Below are 21,181 nucleotides of genomic sequence, written 5' to 3'. Positions count from 1 at the left end.
AGATGGAGAGCTGTTGCCTACAAAGTAGGTTGGAGCTTCCATATGATTGCGGTTTCTTTCTCATCTACGCTGGGTACGTTCCCTAACATTTCACTACCGGCTTTCTAAATGGTGGGTTAATAATAGTAATTCTGGGGGAGGGAAAGAGAATTCTGCTGATTTCACATAGAAGGCAAACAAGTAAAACTGGAAAGACTTCACTGTTTGTTAGCTCTTAAAAAACACTCAGATCAACACAAAATCTGACTGTGGCCCAGTGTGCTCAGATTATAGCCTCTACTTGCTTTCCTCCTGCTGACTTGCAAACTGCTGATAGGCAGTGGTACAAAGTCCAGCTGGCAGCCACTTACTAATAGCATTCCTGAGGGGCTGATATTGGAGCTGATGATACTGTTTTACACCTTTAATAATGACCTGGATGATGGGTTACATTGCACCATCAGCCACTCCACTGCTGGTGCTAAATAAAAGGGAGCAGTTGGTACACTGGAGAGCAGGGCTGCTCTTCAGAGGGCATTCGGCTGTGGAAATGGGCCAACAGAAATCTCATGAAGTTCAACACAGGCAGAGGCAAAGTCCTGCATCTGGGATGGAGCAATCACATGCAACAGCACAACCCAGGGGACACCTGGGTGGAAAGCAGCTTTGCAAGGACTTAGGGTCCTGGTGAACAGCAAGCTGAACACGGGTCAGCAGTATGCCCATACTGGGCTGTGTTACACCTGAGTGTAGCCCACAGGTTGAGGGACATGACTATTTCCCCTCCGTTTCGTGCTTGTGTGACTTCACCTGGAGTACGGTGTCCAGTTTTGGGCTCCCCAGTACAGGAGAGACAGTGACAAACTGCAGCAAGTCCTGGACAAGGCCAGAAGAGGGTCAGGGGAGCTGGAGCATGATGTATGATGTTAAGCTGATGGAGCTGGGTTTGTTCAGTCTGGAGAAAAGAAGGCTCAGGGGAAATCTTACCGATGTCCAGAACTGCTGTCTAGATCAGAGGATGTAGAGAAGGCAAGCTCAAGACTACTCTTGGAGGTGCACAATGACAGGACAAGAGGCAACAGACACAAGCTGGGACGCTGGAAATTCCAGTTAGATATTAGGAAGACCTTTTGCACTATGAAGGTGGTCAAAGACTGAAACAACTGAAGGAAGAAGGTCATGAGCAATTTGATCTAAGTTGGCTTTGGCTTGGGGGTGGGATGAGTGGGGTGTGTTGGACCTGATCACCTCCAGACCTCTAGCCTACATAATTCTGTGATCCCATGATTGAATCAATTGTTGCAAAATGCCTGCAGATGAGTAAACAAGCCAGAGAAATGCCCTGGCTGTCCTGTGCTCTGCCCAGAGAGGTTGTGGAGTCTCCTTCTCTGGAGACATTCAAAACCCGCCTGGACGCGTTCCTGTGTGATATGGTCTAGGCAATCCTGCCCCGGCAGGGGGATTGGACTAGATGATCTTTCGAGGTCCCTTCCAATCCCTAACATTCTGTGATTCTGTGATTCTGTGATTCTGTGATTCTGTGAATGCTAAGCCTGCACAAAATATGGATACCCTGACACCATTTACTCTCTGCTACAATTAAACAGTGGCTTCCTCTGCATTGTTGGCTTCCAAGTGTGTCCTTCACAATCAAAATACTCTTCCTCGTCCCGAATATTTTGTAAAGGCTTGTTATTTGCCATCAACATTTTTCACTTCTGCAATCATTCTCACTCTCCTTGACCTTTATACTGTCAGCAAGAGTAACTCAGCTGATTAATATGAATGATATATTTTCATTCTTCATTCCAGTTCACTATTTAATATTTTAAATGAAATTTGCTCAGTCACCTATCTATTAACGTTACGCTGGACATCTTTACTCAGTCCTACTCCATCATTACAGTCCTCAGATCAGTTTGCTGTCTGCTTGGACCATGTTTATCTTCAAGTCCAGTACATCCTGTGGCTGGGGGGTGTGGGGAGGTGAGGGGGGGTCTGTTCCTGTAAGCCTTCAATGACAGCTTAAAGGTTGCCAAGACTGCAGCTGCAACAGAGGATGTGATCTGGTGAATGGCTGCAGCAGGAAATAAACAACCTGAAAGGTTATCAAACAAAAAAAGAGAATCATACAGATTATGATTCAATAGGAAGATATTAAAGGTTAAAAAGCTGGCTTGCTGCACTAACCTTAGACATAAGATTTTACTTCTTGCCTTCTCATATTTAATTTTCTCATGCCACCGATTTTGAATTGCTGAGATCCTTGTCTGCCAATAAAACTCTCTCCTGATAGATTCAGACACTGATTCTCTATAAATCTTTGGAATTTATTTGATTAAGTACTCCAAGAAGAGCTATATGCCATGCCTCAATTACTTTTATAATCTTCTTGCCAAACACACCAGCGACTAGGAAACAGCAAGAGTAAACTCTCAGGTCATGCTCCATCAAAGCCCACCAGTGGTCCACCAGGCAGTTCATGCAGGGTGAGAACTGGAGAGGAATCTGCCATTATAGGACAAGGGAAAAGTGGGCAACGTACTCTCAGCTCTACCAGGAAACGGAAAATGACTTTGCAAGAGGTGCCTCTGTACAACAGTGAACACATTCATCTGTGTTGGAACTGCCATACAAATATTGCTCTGACAACAAACGCCTTCTCTAAACGGCCAGAGCGATGGGAATACAATGTGTTGGTTTGCATTTGCACCACAGGAGCACCAAAAGTGCTCAGGAAGCTACGGATCCTTTGACCTGTGGGCTACCAAAATGTTAGCATTATGACAGACCTTTTTCAGGGCACGTGCAAGGTAAAGGAAGACACAAGACAGTGGATGGGAGGAACACAGGCTGAAAGCACAGAAGGGAAGAGACAAGGACAACAGAAGTTAGGCAATTCTCAGCCAGTCAGAGCACAATTACATATATTGGCAGATGCAAGCATAGACACATAAGCCGAATTATTTGTGCCAAGCCTGAACTGGGTTTGGAGCTGTGTTGAAGATAATGCACACCGAGACTGATCCCGAGAAAAGCCAGCTCTTTGCAACAAGCCCATGGCCTGGCTAAGAAGCATTGTCAATAAACTTCAAAGTCAAGAGGTGGCTGAAATGTGAAGTCAAGCCAGGAGCGGGGTTGGAGGCTGCACCAAGGTGAGGGACGCAGGAAAGCCGAGTTCAGGGCACGGACTAACAGGCATGGGGCTGCCTCAGGAGGAGGCAAGCGATGCTTCAGGACAGCAGATCCAAAGAAAGAGACACACACGCACACACGCTTCATAAAGAGGGCTAAAACTTTCCTGTACTTGGTAACTGGGCTCCTATGACATATGCAAAAGACAGATTTCCATATATTACAGAATCACAGAATCAACTAGGTTGGAAGAGACCTCTGGGATCATTGAGGCCAACCTTTGACTTAACACCACTGGGTCAACTAGACCACAGCACTAAGTGCCATGTCCAGTCTTTTCTTAAACACCTCCAGGGATGGTGACTCCACCACCTCCCTGGGCAGCCCCTTCCAATGCCTAATGACCCTTTCTGTGGAGAAATTTTTCCTAATGTCTAACCTGAACCTCCCCTGGCGCAGCTTGAGGCTGTGTCCTCTTGTCCTGTTGCTAGTTGCCTGGGAGAAGAGGCCACCCCCCACCCCACTACACCCTTCTTTCAGGTAGTTGTAGAGAACAATAAGGTCTCCCCTGAGCCTCCTCTTCTCCAGGCTAAACAACCCCAGTTCCCTCCACCACTCCTCATCACGCTTGTGCTCCAGACCCTTCACCAGCTTCATTGCCCTCCTCTGGACTCGCTCCAGCACCTCAGTGTCTTTCTTGTAGTGAGGGGCCCAGAACTGGACACAGTACTTGAGGTGCGGCCTCACCAGTGCCAAGTACAGGGGGACAATCACTTCCCTAGTCCTGCTGGCCACACTATTCCTGATACAAACCAGGATGCCATTGGCCTTCTTGGCCACCTGGGCACACTGCTGGCTCATGTTCATTCGGCCATTGACCAACACCCCCAGGTCCTTTTCCACCGGGACACTCCAACCACTCTTCCCCCCAGCCTGTAGCGCTGCATGGGGTTGTTATGGCCAAAGTGCAGGACCTGGAACTTGGCCTTGTTGAACTTCATGCCAATGGTCTCAGCCCATCTATCTAACCTGTCCAGATCCCTCTGCAGAGCCTTCCTACCCTCAGGCAGATCAACACTCCTGCCCAACTTAGTGTCGTCCACAAATTTACTGAGGGTGCACTCAATACTCTCATCCAGATCATCAATAAAGATATTAAACAGGACTGGGCCCAGTACTGAGCCCTGGGGGACACCACTAGTGACTGGACGCCAATTGGATGTGGTACCATTCACCACCACTCCCTTGGCCCGGCCATCCAGCCAGTTCTTAACCCAACAAAGTGTGCACCTGTCCAAGCCATGGGCTGCCAGCTTATCCAGGAGAACGCTATGGGAGACAGGATCAAAGGCTTTGCTGAAGTCCAAGTATACTACATCCACAGCCTTTCCCTCATCCACTAGGCGGGTCACCTGGTCATAAAAAGTGATCAGGTTGGTCAGGCAGGACCTGCCTTTCCTAAACCTGTGCTGACTAGGCCTGATCCCCTGGTTGTCCTGTATGTGCCGTGTAATGGCACTCAGGATGATCTGTTCCATGACCTTGCTGGGCACCGAGGTCAGGCTGACAGGCCTGTAGTTCCCAGGATCCTCCTTCTGGCCCTTCTTGTGGGTGGGCATCACATTGGCCAGCCTCCAGTCACGTATTAACAGGCAGGTCTCATGTGACTGAGTAAGCTATGGAACAAACACGCACTGCCTGGAGCTCTTTAGTTTTCTGGTAAGTTGTAAGGTCTATCCATCACTAGAGGGCTGAATATGAGCTGTCGGTACAGAAAACCAGCAAGACAGTGGAGGATTTACTGTAACACTGTCTTTTTTTCCCCAAGAAATACATGCACTATAACAGCATCAGCACAGTTGAAGACTGACCTACTGTGATATCTTTGAATTCTGGCTTTATTCCATGCACTGGTGTTCACATAACTCACGGAAAGAGCAAACAAAATTCATGCTGTGCTAAGAGCATTCCCTGTAATGGAAACTTTGGTAGGTGGGACCACATGCACTGAACTGATTTATTTTCTAAAGCCTGATTTAAAAGCTTAAGACCCAAGCCTGTAGCTATGACAGCTGTAATTGATTTCACTTGTGACACCTTACATCTAAAATCATTTGCTGCCCTAACAAGAACTGACTAGACAGACTTAGAAAGTTCATGAAACTGTCACTCTTACAAGACTAATGCAAACCTGAACAGACTTGACGTAATTTTTCTCTGTACGTATCAAAAAAAGGCAGCAGATAACATGGGGAATGAATTACAGCTAATATTTATATGCAGAATTACTTTACTAGTAAGATTTGTCAGAATGTAATTTAAGACCTGCTGAAATAATTAATGTTCATCTTTTCACTGTAATGCCTTTTAGAGTTTACTCTCAGCTTAAGGCTTAATTAAAAGATTAAAGACTTTAAACTGCTGTTTCCTTTGCCTGCAAAGATGCCTACAGAAGTGCACTACGTATAGCACAGAAGTCCTACCAAGCCATCTCTTCCGAGAGGGTACAAACATACAGTCATCTACTGCACAGCATATTGTTGTTGATTGATATTGCATTTTTAATTCACTCAGTATAAATTATTATAGAAGAAGATTGGGCTCCTAATGTGAAAATACCAGCTATATAACAATACTAAGTTTATCAGTAAAGAAGGGTAATGAACTATTTTGTTCACCTACCCATTTTTCTGGGAACTCGGATGGATCTAAGAGCTTCCTAGACAAAGGGGAAAAAAGCTGATTAATGATGTCCATTAATTTTAGTTCATTTTGTGCACATGCATATTCTTGTTTGAGATGAAATGTTGTGCATAAGTTTTCTGTCTATGCCTTTATCAAACTACCTGTCTTAGCTCTCATTCCAGTTTTGTAGCTCTGCTTTCTGAGCCAGAATTTCCTCTCAGTTATACTGACAATCATTTGGCAACAAATGAGCATGAACAGAACTATTAGGAAAATGTATGCACCTCACGGACACCAATGACAACCGCATTAAAAATAATGAGTATCTGTATTTTTGAAGTCTGAAAAGGCTCATATGTTCAAGAGACTACCTAGCTAGCTAGATCTGTATCACCAAATACGGAGATACTTACATACACACATATCTGGAGGTGGACTTCCCTCCTCCAAGCCGGAACACCTTCTCACACCCAAACTGTTCAAGAAAGCAAAGATAAATTACTAACTCCAAAAGTTAGTAGCAAATCTTGAAAACGTGTCTGGGTGTGTAGCTCCAACAGAAGTCAAACATCAGATGCCTAAACAAGAGCTAGTTATCTAAATGCCTTTGGACTTAAAAGCTATTGATTATTTGGCTGGTACCTGGCAAATAACGGCGTAGACCACTGGCACTTCTGACTTTCTTCTGTAGAAATTAGGGATTTGTATTTTCCTTCATGGACAGGAATACGAGAAACGAGTAAGACTGAAAAGATTAGAAGCAGCGTGGAGCACCCTCCTTTGCTGCTTAGCCTGCTCGTATTTCTCTGTTTGCTGCTGCTCACAGTTTTAGACTCTTATTTTTCCTTTATTCTGTGAAACACAGCAGCTTTATTCAAAACACAGCCAATACCGTTGAAGGAAGAGGCCATTGCATCCAAATGTATGCCAGTCAACTGCAGAGGATAATCCATTCTTCACTTCTTCATTCTTTCATATCTTCAGCCCTAGAAATTAAAACTTGCTCTGTGATATTAAAATACTAGCTAAAGTGGAGTGCTGTGCAATTTAAGTTTAAAGTCATATAATTCCTCCCTGTGTGTTTCTGAAAATTCAAAAACTATGTTCTCCTATGAGAAAACAATGTTTCCTTAACAGGCAGCCACCAAAACTAACAACAGGGAAAATTCTTGTGCTGTCATGACAGTCCATGTCTAATAACCCTACTTCACTTGAGCCACGTTTTCCAGATATTCATTTTGATATAGAAATAGTAAATAGCAGTGTTTCTTTGCAGTGTAAAGTAACTAAAGAAAATAGCTGACCACAGGCTAACCTTTAAAGGCTTCAGTTCATCAGGGCACTTAAGCACCTGCCTAAATATAAACCGTTAAATATGCGAGTTGATCCAGCAACGTATGTGAGTTGATTGAGCAACACATTTAAGAACTTGTTAAATATCCTGAAAGAATTACAGCCACAAGCAACACAGCCTGATGGAAATAATACAGGGTGATGGCCAGCTGAGCAGGCTTACTGAAGGTGATGCCGCCTTGGTTGTAGCAATTAAAATCCATAAATATTTAATATTAAATACAGTATATGTAACCATTTAACACAGACAAGAAAGCCAAAAATAGGGTCAGTAATCTGTTCAGCTTACGGTCAATAAACCAAAGTAAACCCCCGTACAGGAGTCCTCAGAATACTGCAGATATAAAAGAACTCAAGCAGAAACAGGCCTTACTTTTTCCTTTCTCTCCCCAGGCTTAAACCAAAACAACCAGGAAAATGTCACCCTGACACTCTGGCACGCAGTATTAACTATCTGAACAACACAGGCAAAAAAGAGTGAACAAAGATACCATCAGTCATACGTACGTACAGCTAAAGCCTCTGATACATCTTCAGCAGACAAAACTTCCCTTTTTGGGTTTGAGGATTATGAACATTATCAGCCGGAACAAAACCAAAGTCACTTGTCAAACTTCGTGAAGAACTTGATTCTCTGACATGCTCAGCTTCACGGCTGTGCCTGTATCAAACACCAGACTACAGGGGACGTCTTCATATTCCGTGTCCAATTCACTGCAGTCTTTCCTCGGGCCCCAAAAATGCACCTGCACCTGTTTTGTAAAGGAGCTGCAGCACAGCTGTGAATCCCGGGGTCTGCAGGCAGACTTTTTTCCCCTGGTATTCCTTCATGGTTTCTTACTACCACAACCTTCTCGTCCTTTTGCATTTTTCACTCCCCTGAACCTACATCACAGGCCCTGTCTGGCATTCAAACACTCTCATTTTTTGTGCTGGCCCTCCCAGCTAGCCATCTTCCCAAGATGTGCTGCTTTCAGATGTGCTGTCGCAATCTAAGACGACAAATCCCATGGACGTGGACTTCAGAACGCCAAGTCAGGCCTTGAATTATGCTATTGGGTACAATAATGGGTGAACCAAAAAGAAAGAGAAAAGCATCTTTGAAGGAGAGAGAAGGATTCGCACATGCTCCTCTTTCTCTGGTTATTAACATCAAATGATTCAAACCACAATATTCCAGGAGATTTCATCCCGAGTTACCAAAGTGCTATAGGATCCACTGGTCCAGATTTTCAATTCTGTCGTGTCAAACCTCCAAAGCATTTTATGTTTGTGATGGAACTATGAGAAAATCTCCTAAGAGAGGCATTAGACTGCGCTGCTAGGAACACTGTGCTGTGGACAGGCAATTTGGTGTCTCTTAGCAAAACATGAAAAAAAAGGGCAACAAAATTTTACAGTGATTTGCATGACTGCTGTCTTGCTCGTTTTTCACCTGCTGCCAGTGTGCAGCAGAGCTCCCAGCTGACTAATGTCCAATGGGAACAAACCTAAACCAGTGCAAACTTAAACAGGTGTAGTCAGTATCAAAGAAGTTTTACTTGTGAGGGAAATACTGTCTTATTGGTTTAGCAGAAAGGTGTTAAACAGCCTTTTCCACTCCCTGCAAACCTGGTCAGGGATCCTAAGGGCCACTGATCCTGCCTAGACACACACACACAAAATTTCAGACTGTGGAAAAGAAAGACAACATATTTAATACTTCAGCAGAACAGAAAGCAAAGCAAGACCGTTCTCACTGGTCTTGCTTATGCTGTTCTTCAGCTTTTCTCTACACCCATTTCGTGTCCAGTACAGCAACTGATGACCTGTTGTGAGCTCAGTAAGGAGGAAAGATGAAGCTGCGGCCAAAAACCTGCACTGAATCGAAACCAGCGAGCAGTGGGCATGCACCAGAAGGCACGCCGCTGTCTCCACTTAGTGAAAATAAGCTGATAGACAGATGGATGTAACTAAATGTATGTGTGCGTGTATTTTCCTTTCATTTGACAAGTAAATCAATCCTCACCCACTGTAATACATAAAATTAATCTGGCCACGTATGCTACACACAGATTAGCAGGCACTGCACCCCAGCTCTTTAAAAAACCCCTAACAACCATTTAAAAAACCTTTTAACACATCAATATGCAGCTATTCATAAAACACAGTGTAATAAACACGTAGTGTACGCATGCCTGAAACATGTGCAACGTGTGATGGCCATGGGATCCTTAACTGCCTTCGTCCTCCCTACCACAGGGCCAGTGTCGCCTCTTTCTAGTAGCCCTTTCTGGTTGTATGAACCAGCTTTGGCCATGATTTCTCATCTACAGGCTCGCTGGCAGCACGTTGCAGAACAACTAGGACATCATGCTGTGGTTGACCTGTAAGTACATTGGCAAATTTGTTATTTTTAATTTTAAAATGAAATCCTGAGTCTTTCTGATTTTATTTCCTAGCTTATTAACAGTGGCTCTTAAATGGCTTTCATCGATTATTTTTACCTGCAGTAAAGGCACTCTAATTACTCTTAAATCTGTGCTTGTTCTTACTGGCAGTGATGCAGTTTAACAGCAAGACCAACGCACGCTTTGTGCACACCCCCCTCTAGTGGACCCAAAGCCCCGGAAAACCAGCAAACTAAGAGCAAGGCAATTTCTCTAGGGAGACACAAATATTAAGGACAACTCATAAAGAAGGAATGGTGCCCAGCTGTCCTTATAACATAGCTCAAGATTACCAGGAAAGGTAATGGAGATGTAGCGAAATGCTAAAAATATAAGATTCAGAAGACTCACTAGAGAAAAAAAAAATCTTATTGGATTTATTAACATTCATTTCATTGCCAAGCAGGGGCTTCTAACAATATAGTCCTGGAGATTTACATTGTGTCCCTTAAGGGTTTGGAGAGAGTAAAATGTGTCCTAAATTATGCTTCAAAAGGCAACACTCCTTGAGAAAGCCCACTGTAAATTTTTCAGCTGAAGGGCTGAATCAGCTTTACCTCTGCACGATGGACATAGGGACCACTCTGGCACCCCAGCATCACTCTTGGTGAAAGATAAACTCCATCTGAACAAGACTGACTTTACTGAACAATATGAGCAAATTTTATTAATCTTATGCTTTACTAAACCCATATAACTGATCAAATACAGGAATAGGTTTGTTTGGTTACTGATCACGCATTACTTAATCTACTAATATAAAACTGCCAAGAACAAGTAATTGCATATTGTGCAGGCACTATTTATTGCAGGTCTAGGGGACAAGAAGGGAACACCGGTCTTAACTGGAGGATCGCCAGGAGACATGCAAGAAAAGACACGTAGGGTACAGTTAGAAGTGGCAGGGGGGGAGATGGAGACCTCCGACTCAGAAGGAAGGAGCAGACCTGCTGCCCCCCCTTCCAAAAAAGCATGTGCAATGTTCTTCTGGGTAGCAATCACTTTAAATTAAAGCAAGGAAAAGATATTCCAATCAGGAAAGGGAGAATTCGAATAGCACCGAGAGGAAAGTGTATTGAGAGAAAATGATAATTTGTTCCCTATAAATTTGTGATGATTTTATATTCAGGTTGTCACCGAAATCGTGAATAAAACCTCTTAACACCAATGTAGCATTAAGAAGCAGGCACACCTTTATTGCAGCGCTGGGGACAGGGGGGATAGCTCCACCTTACAAGTCCACCTTAGCATCAATATTTAAGGATTTTTATACACTTTTTCAGTCAAGTCATTGTTACATAACCTCTACATTGATTGGTTTCACCCATCACACGATCACATCAATATTCCAGTCTTACTATAATCATTGGTCAGCTCTCCATCACACAATCACATCAATATTTTAATTTTATTATAATCATTGGTTAGCTCTGCTGCCCAATATCCTTAATATTTAAATCAAGATAGGAAGGGTAAGGGGATTTCCAGGTAGCATTACTGGTGTTCATTGTATTTCACTAGCATCCATGTCGGTCTCCTAACAAAACAAAAAGTCCAGTAACTCACCTAGTGGGGTGTCTATGCTTACCTGTTTTAACAATCCTATAGCTCACTCTATAGATTGTAAAGCAGAACACAGCACTTCTATTATTATACCTATTCTGTTAAACTTATGATTTTCTATTAAATTTTATTTAATTTCAAATATTTATAACAAGGTTGAGCTAGTTTTTGTCGAATACCACCTACCTCCCGGCCTTGTACAAATCTGCAATAAAAGGAATACCTCGACCCTGTGTGTGTTGGCGTGCGTACCGGGTAGAAGATGCCACTTTTGGGCACCATTTTTGGGCACATCCGCTTCAACGAGATCATACAGAACACACCCGTGCACGTTACTCTGTTAACCAGCAGGGAGGAACACGGCGGGAGCACGGCGGGAGCACCGGCACTCCGCACGCGCGCTGCGCTAAGGCCGAGAGCCGCGGCCGGTGGACAGTCCCCCTCGGGAGGCACTGCGGCCTCTCCCACGCGTTCGCGGTCGGAGCGGCCCCGCCACCTGGCTCCGGAGAGGGGCTGGGCTGGGCCGCGCTGCCCTCACCACTCCGCTGCCCCCCAGCCCCGGGCCCTGCCTCAACATGGCGGCGCGGCGCGGAGCCAGCGCGGCACGCCGCGGCGCCAGGAAGTGACGTCAGCGCCGGGCCCCCGCGAGACGCCCGCCCTCACCGGCCGTCACGGGGAGGCCGCTCCACTTCCGGCGCGCGGCGGGCAGGGCCGCTCTGCGAGGCCGTCTCTACTGCGCCGGCGGACTCGGGCGAGCGGCCCCCTCCGCCCCCGCTTCGGACCGGGCCCCTCCGCTGCCCGCGCCCCGCCGGCTGCCGGGGCCCCTCTCGGGACGGGCCGCGGGGTCCCCGCAAGCCGCCCCGGCAGCGCCGCCGCCCCGGGAGGCGGGCGAGGGGCCGGGCGGGGGTGAAGGAGCGCGGGGCGGGCGCCCGGTAAGGGCGTGAGGGCCGGCGGTGCCCGCGGAAGGCGCCTCGCTGCGGGAGCGGGGCTGCGTCGTGTGGCCCGGGGCGCGTCCGGGCCCCCCGCTCACCTGCGAGCCTCCGCTCGGGGGGCGCCCGGGCCGCCGGCATGACCCGCTGGGCGCGGCGCGGCGCTGCCGGCGGGAGGGCGCTGGACGCCACCCCCTGGGAGGAGATGGTGAGCGGCCCCGGGGGGCGGCGGGGCCGCTCGGGCCCCCTCGCCGTGAAGAAGGAGCAGAGGAAGAAGAAGAACAAAAAGAAAAAGGATTACCCGAACGAAGACGTTAACGGGTTCGCGGCGTACCTGAGGCGGAGCGGCGAGGTGGCCGGGGCGGAGGGCGCTGAGCTGGAGAGGGAGGTGGCGGTGGCCTTGAAGAAGGACAAGCGGCGGGAGGAGAGGAGGCTGAAGAGGCAAGAAATGAAGAAAAATGCTATGGTGAGTGCTCGCCTGGAGGCGTGGGTGTTTGCCTGCCCGCGGCTGAAGTGTTAGCCTTTAGCACGGCTCTTCTGGTTGAACGTTGTTCTTGCTGCCCTTTGATGAAATCACAGACCCCCTTGTCTCCTGCATGACACTAATTCAGTGTGTTTCTATATGTAATTCATTGTGCGATGTTCCTGCTGCTTTGGGGCCTCTTTCTGCAGTGTCTTCTGCTGGAGAATTGGAGTGAGATCTCCAGCAGGCTCTAAGGAGACTGTCTAAAAGCAGTTACCTCAGCACAAACTTATGCATTCAGCATAAACCTATGCTGAATGTAATCCAGGAGCACAGTAAAAGGAGTCTGCTACTAATTAAGCTGAGATACCCAAGTTCTTAATGAGTAAATTGCAGGAGTGGTGCAACATGGCTTCTATTTACCTAAGTACTTACTGCAGTAGTACTTAAAGATCTTGGGGAACTGTGCTGTAGTGAAAATCAACAATCCTCATTCACGCGGGGCACTCACTTGTCGATGAGAGCATACCCCATATGGTGTGATGTTGGTAGAAGGAGGAAAGTACTCATAATAGTATGGTTTAATGGTGAAGACCACTGACAGTTATTTTGTGACAGGCCTCTTCTGTCTAGCTGTTTTAACCTGACAAGAAAATCCCTTAATATGTTTGCCTTCTAAATAGCCAGAAGGCCTTATTAGACTGGGGTTTTCAGGTCTTTGAGTGCCAGTCACAGAATCCTGTCTTTTTCTGTTAGGGTAACCTCAAATCTCAACGCTAGCAATGGGTATCCAGTAGTGCCCTCAAGGTTTCAGCCAAGAGAAACAGCGATCTAGTAAAAGTCTACTGGCTGTGGGTGATAATCAGGTTAATAGGAGTAACTGCATTCTTTAGTAATGTCACGTGTAAGTGCTGTGTTTTCCTACGTGAACTGTCTATGAAAATACATATAACTTAATTTTTACTTTTAAAGGTATGTTTCCACTGTAGAGAACCTGGCCATGGTGTTGCTGATTGTCCTGCAGTACTTGAAAGTGAAGACATGGGTACAGGAATCTGTTACCGGTGTGGATCCACAGAACATGACATCAGCAAGTGCAAAGCAAAAGTAGATCCAGCTGTAGGTAAGTCTCAGAAATTTATATTTTTCGAGGTGCTTTGGTCTGAGTTTTCTGACTACTGAAATACAAGCTTTGTGTTTTAGTAATTTAAGTGTTCTGAGGAGATAGGTTAATATGTTCAAAGGAGTATATATATATATACTATATATATATATATACTATAACAACAAGCCTAACAGTGTAAGAAACAGTGTACTGTTTATAGTAAAATAGGATAGTATAATATTGTAGTTATAGTGTGTTCACAGTTGTCTGTGATTTTATAAAGTTTTTCAGTGTGGATCATAAAGTGTATGGCATTTTGCAGGGGCATTTCCATATGCAAAATGTTTCATCTGTGGTGAGATGGGGCATCTGTCAAGGTCATGTCCGGGTAATCCCAAAGGATTGTATGCCGAAGGTGAGTGTACTGATTTACTAAAACAAAATCACATTGTTCATACTTACCTGGTACAGAAGAAAGTAACATTGCAAGTGAATGAGAATCCAACTAAAAGGAATTTCTGAATATCTTTTACTTGTGATAAAAAAGATTGTCTGGGGAATTCAGTGTTGATATTGATTAGGGATTTCAGTTTTAATTGTAAAGCTTAGTGTTAAACAACGAGATGAAATGCAAAAGACGAGAACTTGCTTGTGCTTGCAATTTCAAGAGGCACACGAAAAAACAAAATCATAATAGTCTGTATTTAAGTAGTCAGTGCATGTTCAAACGTACATATAGCAACGTATGTGGTAAAATCATACTCTCATAGTATAGCTTAAGATTTTGGGAGGTGTTCATACAAAACAAGGGCTCTCACTAGAAAGTGGACATTGTCAGTTTAAGGGACTTTATTGAGAAATGTAACTTTGAAGATTTCACTCAGATTCTGCTCTGCCTGGTTTCGCTGTTGGCACTAGCAAATAACATTCTGTCTCCTAGTACAAACTCGAGCTCTTGCAAACTCAAAAGACTTGTTCTTAAAATAGTTAAACTGGAAGAAATATCACTTCAGAGGCGTTGCACTTCTGCTTTCACTGCTTGGATTAGGAGCGGAATTTATATTTCGTATCTCAGTACCTGCAGTTGGATTACCTGTCTCTCAGGAGCTCTTACTATTTTCAAAAGTTCCTTTGAATAATTGAGTTTCGGTAGAATTCAGCTTGTTTCTCAAGAAGAGACCTTCAAACAAATTGGAAGTATTTGGTATGTGGTGACTGGAATTTGTAGTATGTGATGCTTTACAGAGCAGCGTGATTGCTGTCTGTCAACGACATAGAGACAGGGAGCTGTGTTTGCAGGCTTCCAAAGCTGGCTGCGTATGTACTCCACAGTGTTCTATTATTGTGCCTAGGAGTGCTGACCTGTCCACAGGGACATTTCCTTATCTTATTTACAGGTGTTGTCACTACAGAAAACTAGAACAAGATTTTTCAATATACATATAAGAGCAAAACAGTGTAGGGGGGTCGTTCTGTGTTTGATGGGTTGTGGTGGTGGTGTGTTTTTTTTTTCCCAGATGAGTAACAACATTCTCTCTTAACAGGTGGCGGCTGTAGACTTTGTGGCTCTGTGGAGCACTTCAGAAAAGACTGTCCAGAAAAACAGAACGCAGGTGAGATGCAGGGCAGTGTACAGAGTGGAGTTTTGAGTGCACAGTTGAGGAATGTTTATTTACTGCTTTGCCTGACTTTGGTCAGGAAGAAGGCGTTTGAGAAGAGAACTTCCACATAGCAAAGGTGACCTTCCTTTGGGAATGAGTGCTCACATTAAGGGGTACAGAGGAGGCATGAAGTTGCAATGCAGAATTTGAACTTTCCGTTAGAAAAAAAAGTCTAGCTTGGGGGTTTCCGAAGATAGTATGAGCTAATGTGTATTTGTTAGCTAGTATTCACGATGCTGTTCACAACTGTAGCAGCTGTTGAACAAAACTGGTTTCTTCTGATTTCTGTGTGAAGTGGTGGAACGGAGTATAATGTTAGTTGCAAGGTGGTGGTACTGGCAGTTTGTAAAAGCTGCGTGTGCAGGCAAGCATCAAGTCATTTAAGACAGGAGATCTGTCCAGCTAGATTCATCAGCTAATAAGCTGCTTACTTCCATATTCTTCAGTTATCCGTGTGGGTGGGAAAAATTACATTATCTACGAAAAAAAAGTGCTAAGGAAGGCAAAAGCATCAAACAAGGGTTTGAAGAATGATTCTGTTACTGAAGTGGTGGCACATTTGTGCATTTTTCTACTTTGTATGGTTTATAGAACTTTTGGGTTAATAATATGCCACTTCTGTGGAATTTATGTAAGAAATACTTACAGGGGCCTATACTTTAGCTGTTTTCTGTATCTGATCTTATATATACGGTATTATTGCATCCGAGACCATGTGGAACATTCTCGATGTATGCTGCTTTGCTAGTTTAGACCAAGTGAGATTGAGTCTTAACTGCTACGACAGAAGTTTCTGATGTGAAAAGACTCTTTAAAGTCCCCAGACTCACTGGCCATGGCAGGTTGTTGTGCAGTGTCCACTCAGATGACTGCTGGGTTGGAAGCCTGTAACATAGCCCTTGTTGGATTTCTGCACGCCGCATTTGTGGCAAGCTTCCTTTGTGTGGTTAACACTCTCTGTAAGTCAAAAACCTGTACAGATGCAGTAGCAGAAAAGAAATGTTTGCAGGGAATGGCATTGCTCAAAGCTGGGCCAGCTGTTACCGGGGCATGGCAGTCTTCAGTTGTTAGTGCAGTCCAGCGCAAGTCTTTCTGCTCTCTGGCGGTCGGCCTCTAAATTAAATGTGAAGCAGAACTGGCATTTTTTTCTACCTTTTTTTGAGAAGTTTTATGTCCATAACGAATACGGACAACTGCTGTTTAATTTCCCAGGCGACATCTTAGTCTTTACACTGGTGTTTCAAAATTAGTATTGCTGGTTAAAAACAGTTGAATTAATTGGAACTGTGACACCACTGGTAAGAACTGTAATATTCTTTGAAATTGCATCATGCGAAGTACTTTTAGACTAGAGAAAGATAGCTGATAGCTGGCAAAGAAGTTTAGGCACTACAGCTTATAATTTCTTCAGGTGGAGTTATTTGGCCTGCTTTTATATACAAAAGTTAATCCAAGTAAACATTGATTTATCCGTGTGATATTCTTGGTATGATTAGATTTGTTGCTCTCAAAATTAGATTGTCATTCAGAAAAGAAGTACCAGTTGGTTAACAGTGTTCTCCCTAGGAAAGGGGCGTGAATTGGTCTAAATAGCATTTAAACATTACAAGGATGATGTTGATTACGGGCAGGGAGGTGAGTTGAGAAATCTAAATTTTGCTCTGTTGTGCCTCCTCAGGCTTAGTTTTTTCATCTGTATAACAGAGAATGTCTTTCCTTTATATCCAGAGATGCTTGACATATTCTGAAACCTTCGTTGTAAGAGTTATTTGGACTTAAGCGAGAGCTGATGTATCATCTGCATACTCTTTGAATGTTTCTTTGGACAGCTGAACAGGGAAAAACATGTAGTAGTGATTTCCGAACCTTAATCTGAGTGGCGGAAGAAAGGGAGTTTACAAAACAATTAAAAAAAACCCAACCCAACAGTTGTGTAAGGAGAGTTTGCTTCATAGCTAGAAGTAAACAGACATCTTTGGTGAATTAATGACAGGCTCTTGTGGGCCAAATCTTCCTCAAATGCAAAAGCATGGTACAATAGTAATGCTTGGCCTTTCCATGATCTCTCGTCTCTCACTCTGCAGATCAGCTTACGGTTGGGCGATGGGCCACTGGAATGAGCGCAGATTATGAAGAAATCACAGGAACACCAAAGCTGCAAAAACCAAAAGTGAAAGCACCCAAAGTTGTTACTTTTTGAAGGCCTCTTGGCTCTAAACCACGGTTAGCCTGCACTGCTTCACCCCAGAGTAGTGACTACACAGACTGGATTGATGGTTCCAGAAAACCAAGCAGACTGCTTCTGCTAATTGATTTCTTTTTGTCCCCCCTCATTTTTCCAGTTTGCTTCCCGGACTCACCCAGCTCACTGAAAAGCTGGGAACAACAGAAATACAGCAAGTGGGTATTTTATTATGTATTTCTGCTGAAATACAGCATTCCCTCTGATTCATGTTCCCTCTCACTGCCAGCTCTCTGCAGAGGGAAATTGGCTTCTTCTCGTAAGAGGGACCTGGTTGCAGTAAGCGAACAGAGTATGTGCATTTTATCACGGGGGTCTATGACCACTGGATTTCGGTGGTCGGTATTGTTACCTTAAGAGTGCTGCTTTTACATGTCAGAGATGAACACAGTCACGCTGATCTTACTAAAAGTATTTCTCTGAACGGGATTGTGGGTATTTTCTAAAGAGTCTTGTTGGGTTCTGGTTTGGTTTTGCCGTCTCCTTTTGGACACAATGATTTCTTGCTCTGTATGTGCCAGCTTGAGCTGTCTTGTGGTGAAGTTAGCAGGTGAACCCTACAGCTGTAGAGCTTGGGAGTGCAACTCCCGCTACTCGTGGTAGGTCAGGTGAAATATGTACATGCATTGACCTGATTGTTTATGCATGTTGGATTGTTTTTTGTTCACTAACAAAAACAGAATCATGCCCTTCCTCTGATACCCGTGGTAAAGTACACCTGAAAAAAGCTGGAGAGCAAGTGAGCAGCTTGCTTCGTTTCTTTACTTGTTTTCAAGGAAAGTGCTCAAAGATCTTCAGTGTTTCTATCCCTTGGTGACTTGGGAGTAACCTTTGCTTTGTATTATACATGCCTACTTAATGGTAGATTTATTTATGTTTAAATGGAGACTACAGCCTGAAAAACTGCAGCCTTAGAAAATCTGATACATATTTAAAAAAAGTTAAAAAACCAGCTCAAAATGGAGTTCACAGAATCACAGAATCAACCAGGTTGGAAGAGCCCTCTGGGATCATCGAGTCCAACCATTGCCCTGACACCACCATGGCAACTAGACCAGGGCACTAAGTGCCATGTCCAGTCTTTTCTTAAACCCCTCCAGAGATGGTGACTCCACCACCTCCCTGGGCAGCCCCTTCCAGTGTCTAATGACCCGTTCTGAGAAGAAATTCTTCCTAATGTCCAACCTGAACCTCCCCAGGGCATCGTGGGCAGGTGCTGTGCAGGGTCTCTGTGCAGCGCTCTGCTGTGTAGGCAGGCACCACCACATCAGCCTTCTCAGGGCTCTGCTGCAGCCGTGGTTGCCGTCGGACAAATAACGGTACTTCCATGTCCCAAAAACCTTAAATGTGCCTTCTGAAAAATTCAGCTCATGTTGTACAGTAATAAGCAACAGTCCTTGAGGGAAAGCTACACAGTGATAAAGCTATTGCTTCTAAAGAATTCATTTACCCTTTCAATAAAAGTGTCCTAACGGTCCATACGTCGCCTTGGTGAGAACACGGAACACCAGACAGCAAACTTGAGCTCAGGACTGGGTTTTGAGGTGCTTAGGACCAGCCACTGAAACCAGGGGTTTGGAACATCCTTTTCTTACAGCAAAAAAAGAAATACAGGAATTTAATTGCATGGATATATTTTGTGTTTGTACATGTTAATTATTTTTAATAAAACATTGGTAAAGAATACAAGAGTTAGAGCTCTTATTTTAGGTTTCCTGGTTCTGCTCTGGATACAAAGCCATGTTAAGGTGACTAAGATAGGGCATATATATTCAGTTTATAATAATCAGAGCATACATTTAAATGGAGGAGTGGATCTGGATGAAATCAAGGATTAATTGCAGAGTTTTAATTAACTACTGGATTAAAGTTCAAACCAGCATCACTTTGATGTGGACATTTTGCAACAGACATTTATCCCAGCTTAAAAAGTGTTTCCCTTTCTATTATATCAATAGGTATATTGTTAAAAAGCATCTTTTTAGATAATTTCTTGTCTTTAAAAACTCCTTGGTATTGTAACATGTTATTTTACCTATAAGAACTGAAGCCTTGCACCTTCGCCTTCCTCGAGTTCCCAGTACTTCCCAGATAAGGGGTTGGTGTAGGCAGGGTGGTGGGTGAGTTGTGGTTTCAGAGCGCAGCCTCTCCTCCTGAGGCAATGGCTGCTGCGGGTCCGTGGTTCTCAGACATGGTCACCCAGTTGCGCTACTGCAAGCTGAGCCAGAAGCATCCCTTGGACAGGCTGCTAAGTTACATGGTGTACGTGTAACGTGGAGGAAAAGAAAATTCACTGTTCCCTTCCCACAGCTGATCACTGTCACTTCTGCCTGCTGAAAGGAACTGCTAAAACCAGGATGACCGAGAGGAAAGTTGTGGCAAAAGAAATCCCGCAAGAAGCGGTGGGTTAATCTTTGTTCTCACAATGGTGGAGCACAAGCAGGGCATGCTAGCATCCAGCCTTCTCTTCAGCACAGTGATGCAGTCCTCCTTGTAGTGCTCCTCTGGAGGTCAGTGAGCCTAACAACCACCACCAGATAAGACTCCCTTGAGTTTCATACCTGTTGCTTTGATCCATCTTGCACTATGAAAACACTTGTCGGGCTCCTACACCTGACTACTGCTCTGTTGTCCCCTGAGATGAAATAATAGACTTCTTCATACTTAGACCACCACAGGGTATGGTCTCTGAGAGAATTTCAGTATAAAGGCAACAGCTGTTTTCAGGTAATCACGCATGTGCTTGCATGGGGCTGGAAGCACATATGCCACCTTGTCCTCTGCGTCAGTGACTGCTGAGGAAAAAGAGGCACTGAAATGCTTGCACCACACTCTCTAAACCAGCTGCATGGGTTAGCCATCTTCAGTAACTGTTGGACAAAACTACTTGTTAAGTGCACATACTAATCTCTTTTTAGATGATTTCACAAAGGTAGGTGTAGGTAAAAGCTATTAGAAAAGCAGCTGTAAAAGGTGCTGCATGTAAAGATGCATCGTACCCACAAATAGATTTAAAAGTTAAGCATAATAATTGGAGGTTTAAGCAAAGTTTGTGTGCCAGAAACCTGAATCTCCTTGTCTCAGCAGTTGCACAGAGCTTGATAAAAGACAATCCTTGATCTATGTCAAAAAGATACTCTCCCTCTACACCCCCGAAGATGCGTAGCTGCACCTGGCACATGGCCTGGCTTTGCACTACAAGGGCCAAGGTCTCAGCATTGGGGGCAGAGGGCAGAACCCCTCATGTAGGCGTGAGCTCGGCAGAACGCTAATACTTCAAAAATGACAAATAATGTTGTCCAGATGGCCCCTGTGGTAGCCCCACAGCTGCGTTCACTGTGTTAAGTGTCTCTAAAGGCAAGTTACAAGCTGTGCTGCATAGGAAGCCACCCAAACAGCTGGTAAGAAATGCTTGGTGCAGGCAGCGTTTGTGCTCGTCCTCCCCGATGTGTCACGCATGTATTCAGAGCTGAACATTAGGTGTCTCTGTTCACTAAAAATTGGGACCACAGGCACTGACTTGCCCACTCAAGAGCTTGCCTGCCATCACCTGCACACATCAAGTGTGGGCAGGGCTCAGAGAGCTGAGCTCCTGGTCCTTGGAGCCGGCCTGGACCCCTTCCATTACCAGCTGAGC

At 44.7% G+C, this 21,181-nt stretch overlaps 1 protein-coding gene across 1 annotated transcript; it reads left to right on the top strand.

Annotated features, from left to right (window-relative positions):
• Positions 1–12,205: 12,205 nt before the first annotated feature.
• On the top strand, positions 12,206–19,222 carry ZCCHC9 (zinc finger CCHC-type containing 9). Its single transcript, XM_068423090.1, has 5 exons — positions 12,206–12,539; positions 13,509–13,659; positions 13,964–14,056; positions 15,186–15,254; positions 17,387–19,222. The coding sequence occupies exons 1-5, from the start codon at positions 12,213–12,215 to the stop codon at positions 17,500–17,502; spliced, it is 756 nt and encodes a 251-aa protein (XP_068279191.1). The 5' UTR covers positions 12,206–12,212; the 3' UTR covers positions 17,503–19,222.
• The last annotated feature ends 1,959 nt before the right edge of the window (positions 19,223–21,181 follow it).

Source organism: Nyctibius grandis, chromosome Z (assembly GCF_013368605.1).
Source record: "Nyctibius grandis isolate bNycGra1 chromosome Z, bNycGra1.pri, whole genome shotgun sequence".
Lineage (NCBI taxonomy): Eukaryota > Metazoa > Chordata > Aves > Nyctibiiformes > Nyctibiidae > Nyctibius > Nyctibius grandis.
The sequence above is the reverse complement of the archived record's forward strand: the minus strand, read 5'-3'. Positions and strand labels throughout refer to the sequence as shown.